At 40.0% G+C, this 4,577-nt stretch overlaps 1 protein-coding gene across 1 annotated transcript; it reads left to right on the top strand.

Moving 5' to 3' along the window:
• Positions 1–386: 386 nt before the first annotated feature.
• On the top strand, positions 387–2,454 carry dgcr6 (DiGeorge syndrome critical region gene 6). Its single transcript, XM_086174035.1, has 5 exons — positions 387–748; positions 817–977; positions 1,192–1,292; positions 1,712–1,852; positions 1,978–2,454. Exons 1-5 carry the CDS (start codon positions 645–647, stop codon positions 2,053–2,055), a joined length of 585 nt encoding a protein of 194 aa, XP_086030161.1. The 5' UTR covers positions 387–644; the 3' UTR covers positions 2,056–2,454.
• The last annotated feature ends 2,123 nt before the right edge of the window (positions 2,455–4,577 follow it).

Below are 4,577 nucleotides of genomic sequence, written 5' to 3'. Positions count from 1 at the left end.
GCACAGCCCACCAGTGGCGCGCGACACAAGCGCGCATCCTTGCGAGGCGGCGGAGCACTCGAGGCCAGCGCGTGGGCTCAGCTGGGTCTTAACGCTGACGGGGTTACTCGCGCTTGGCTACATGCATTCAATGGAGTGGAATATCAGCGATGTTTATTAATTCACTTAGTCGTAAATACAATTCACAACTTCTGTTCAAATGGCGTTGGTGACAACTTTATACTTTACCGTTAAACCAGGTGTACTCTTTTCCCTGACTACTCTCAAGCGCCTGTGTTGATAAAATGCGCCACCTCGTGGCGAACTGGAGGAACTTAAGCTAACGCGTTCGCCATTTTGCTTTGATTATTACAGTCAGGCTTCTTTTCGGCCACCAATAACGGGTCCTCTGACGTGAAGGTGGTACTAAATAAGAAAGCTACCAAACTGTCTCGAATAGGTTAAAGTTCCGCAGTATTTTGATATGGTTTAAAACGCTTTTCGCCGCAGGTGGTGACCTACGAAAAAAGAAGTATTGTATAATATCTTGGTAACAGTTTCCCAGTTTTATCAACTTTTGTTCAGACAGTGGTCGATGTAAAGTATCCCAAGGTGGTGCTCTGAAGCTAGCCAGGAGCGTTTAGTTGACATCTCCAGTTATAAGGATGAATGTTTATCCTGCTGTCACCAGCGGGGACTCTACTAAACAACAAGAAAGACACTACTATCTTTTATCAGAGTTGCAGACCTTAGTGAAGGATTTACCAAGGTAATATTGCAGATTTTTTTGGGATTGGTCGCGCAGTAACGTGATCATCCCACCGTTTTCTCTCCTAGTTCCTTTCAGCAGCGCCTGTCGTACAACACACTGAGTGACCTCGCCCTGGCCCTTATAGATGGCACAGTCTACGAGATAGTCCAGGGACTTCTGGATATTCAACACCTGACCGAAAAGAATCTGTACAACCAGAGGCAAAAACTGCACTGTGAGCACCAAGGTCGGGGCTAACTCCATGACAAAGTACACCGATACCATCATGAGCATCCGTGTTGTCTACATAACTGTTTAACGTAAATTCAGGTGCACTTTCAAATCGAACGGGTTTGAGGTGTAAAGCCATGTGTTAAAAAGCTGTCCTCTGTATGAGGGTGCAAATTGCAAAGAGCTCAAGTTATTTCTCTCTGTACTTTTCTGTCTCTTTTCACGAGTAGCACTCAAACAAGATCTTGTACGCAAGCACAAGGAAGCCCTGCAGTCATGCAAGACCCACAACCTTGCTCTTCTTAAAACAAATCAACAAGCTGAACAAGAAGTAAGGAAGTGATATTCACGCGACCTATCACCTCTTAAATGGCTTGTATTCTAAGAACAGTAATGGCAGTTGTTGGCATTAATGGCTGGCGGGGGCACTCCAATCTGTTTTGTGAACTAATTTTTTCCCCTGTCATGGGTTTTTCAGTCTAAAGTCTTTTAAAAAGAGTTCCAAATTTATTTAGATTTTGCTTGGGACATCAAGCATTGTCATTATTATTTTTCCATATACCTTTTTTAACATTTTGTTACATTCCTGAATGTTTGAATGAAGCCTGATGTCAGTGGGGAAAAAGTGGCACAGAAATAACTTACTGTTCTTGATTATACAGCCCATGTATGAATCATCAACCATGTTGACCAGCAAGTAACTGAGATTTGCACTTTAAACAAATAAAATTATTAACCTTTTGTTGTAAGGCTCTGGAAATACGTGTGCGAGAGGAACAAAGAATGATGGATAAGAAGATTGTGAATGAAATTGATCAGAAAGTAGTAGACCAACAGAACACGTTAGAGAAGGCTGGAGTCCCCGGTTTTTATATCACCACAAATCCACAGGTAAGCCTCCCCTCTTGATAAAATGCACAAATTTCCCAATAGCAAGTCTGCAAGAAATGTTGTCCTTTGGTAGTAGCTGATGTGTTGCCCATGAAACTTACATTTTCACTGTTATTTTGTGGCAGGAGCTGACAATGCAGATGAACCTACTTGAGTTGATTCTGAAACTTCAGCAGAAGGAGTCACAATTTGGAATGTTGTGACAAACAACTCGGAGTTAAAAAAGTGCAATATTCATTGGTAGATGTTTCAAGTTCATGTAGAGAGCAAGCTGTTCCAACCTTTAACTCAATACAGAATCAAATATGCTGCAACAAAGTGCTACGCTCTACGTTTAGGTGATACAAAGTTCTCAGACACTTTCATAAATGCAGCTGTTTTGAGCAGATGTAATTGCTAATTTATTTGAAAAGTATTGTAATCAGGTTGTTTTTGTGTTTGACATTTTATTTTGCAACTTTAATTGCTATCCTTGATGTTCTGTCTGTTATTTGGTGTCATGGGGAAGAAATGAACCCCACCCCTTCACAACATATTTTTTCAATATAAATTTGATACAAAGTGTATGTTTATTTTCATAAACTGTTCAAGTGATACAAAGGTCTAAAAGTCTGAGGATGTTTTTTTTTTCTATTGTGGATCCTTTAAAAACTTAAAATGTATAATTACTTTTAAGTCATTATAGTAAAACAAAAAAAAATCATCAGAGGATACATTATACATGTATGTATGTATATAATATGAAATACATACAGCATGGAATTCCAATTTCATACAGCTTTAGGTCATAAATGTAGTATAGGCTAATTGAAGTGCTTAACATGCTCCGCCATTGTTCCCTTGGGCTAGGATAAAACCCTTAACCAGCACCACGGGTGCAGTTAGGAGTTCAGTGTCTTGTTCAACAACTCTTAGACCGGCATGGAGGAACCAAGCGAGGAATGTTCAGTTCTAAGGATGCCCACACTGCCCCCAGATTTATAGGGATAAAGAAGAAAGAGCAAGGAATCCTACACATTACAAGTACAATGTTGGCCAATAGGAAATATTTTTGAAAGAGATCCGAGTCGTGTGAGCTAACAGGCCTGACATGATGGATCCTGACATTGAGCCACTTTAAATGTCGCCAAATAGGCCCCAAGTCATAAGACCGTGTCTTTGGAAAGGAAAAACAGTGCCTGTGTTGTCATGTGATTTGAAAAGACCACAATATGAGGTAGTTAAGAGAAGTAGATGTACTGGAAGTGAAAGATTCAGGATACAAGAGGATGGGAGCAGCTTTGGGGAGACATCAGGGGCACGTCACCCACCCAGACATGGCGAGAACATGCAAACTTCACACAGAAAGGGCCTCCTGTGCTGTGAGGTGCAAGCAATAACCACTGCACCAAAGCGCCACCCCTCAATTATTTTTAAGTAAAGCAAACAGGAGAACTTGAATTTCCTCCCTTGAAGACATTTCACCTCTTATCCAAGAGGCTTCTTCAGTATGGTGGGGAGTTTTCCATAAGTATCTGCCAGGGTTGGTGCCTGGTCATGGTTGCTTTGGCGTCATTTGTCAATGAGAGTTGTTTTTCAGAAACTAGGTTGAAAGGGGTTGTTGTATTAATGGGGGTGTTGTTAGGGGGAATGAAGGTACGACTTCTGATGACTTACCTGGGTTAAAAATTTGAATTGGCACAGCTAAATTTCAGATCTTCCAGTTGCCACAAAAAGATTGAAACAAGAATCAAGCATGACCTGGATAACTGAGAACCAGGAACTGAATTGAACCAGGAACTTACTAGTTGTGAGGCAAACATTGAACACTCAAATAGTGGTCAGTAAAACTATGGTTGTGTAGCCCACTATCAGCAGTTTGACTGGATCATACAATTTACTTTGTAAGGCAAATATTGAGTTGTTTACTCTGACCAGACATTTAGCTTCCTCGAACCTCTATAATAGTCAGGACAAAATAGTACCTCCACAGACATGACCAAATAAGACAGACAGACAGACATCCCAGAGGCTAATTAAATAATCACTCAGATCATTACAATTCAATTAAAATTGAACCAACATAAACAGGAAGGAATATATATATATATGTGTGTGTGTGTGTGTGTGTATACAGTATACACTATGTGTATATATATATATATATACTATGGTTTGTTTGGACTCATATTGAGTGTGAATACTGTTTTCTCACTTTAAGATGAGCTCAAAAATTGAGTCGATTCTGAAGTAGAACTTAGTCAAAAAAAACTTGAACGTATATTACACAACAATAAGCGCGTCATTCAATTTGCTACTTTATCCCTACATTATTATCCATGTGAGACAAATTTTAACCGCAGGTATTATTGGATACATTTAATGAACTGCTGCAAGATATCAAATTTAGGAGTTTTTGTTTTTGCGTGTGAGCCGTTATTGTATGCATTAGAGAATATGCATATTTTCCCATTTTCCAACACAGCATTTTCTATTCATCCAATAATTGCATAAGATTATTTGAGAATCCATCCATAACTTTGCCCCTCCCAACCTCACAGACCTTCACTGCACCTGCTCCTCCTTCTTCAGCCGCTCTGCAGACAAACTTTAGAAGTAACGCCTTCCCAGCGTCTGCAAAATTAACTCCTGTTTTTAAATCCAAACTCAGAGCTCACCTAAGCAAATGACCACGCTCCCCGTAATTCCTCTGTTTCCTGTTTCCTTTTATATTGTGTGTTATTAA

Source organism: Fistularia commersonii, chromosome 26 (genome assembly GCF_037954325.1).
Source record: "Fistularia commersonii isolate RoL2024-O1a breed Wild chromosome 26, RoL_Fcom_v1.0, whole genome shotgun sequence".
In the NCBI taxonomy this organism is placed as follows: Eukaryota; Metazoa; Chordata; class Actinopteri; order Syngnathiformes; family Fistulariidae; genus Fistularia; species Fistularia commersonii.
Note: the sequence above shows the minus strand (reverse complement) of the source record. Positions and strands in the feature narration are given on the sequence as shown.

What these genes read in the sequence shown, in the direction of transcription:
- dgcr6 (XM_086174035.1), top strand. Translation starts at nt 645, where the DNA reads ATGAATGTTTATCCTGCTGTCACCAGCGGGGACTCTACTAAACAACAA. An exon ending in TTAGTGAAGGATTTACCAAG is followed by an intron (nt 749 to 816) that starts GTAATATTGCAG and finishes TTTCTCTCCTAG; the next exon opens with TTCCTTTCAGCAGCGCCTGT. An exon ending in ATATCACCACAAATCCACAG is followed by an intron (nt 1,853 to 1,977) that starts GTAAGCCTCCCC and finishes ATTTTGTGGCAG; the next exon opens with GAGCTGACAATGCAGATGAA.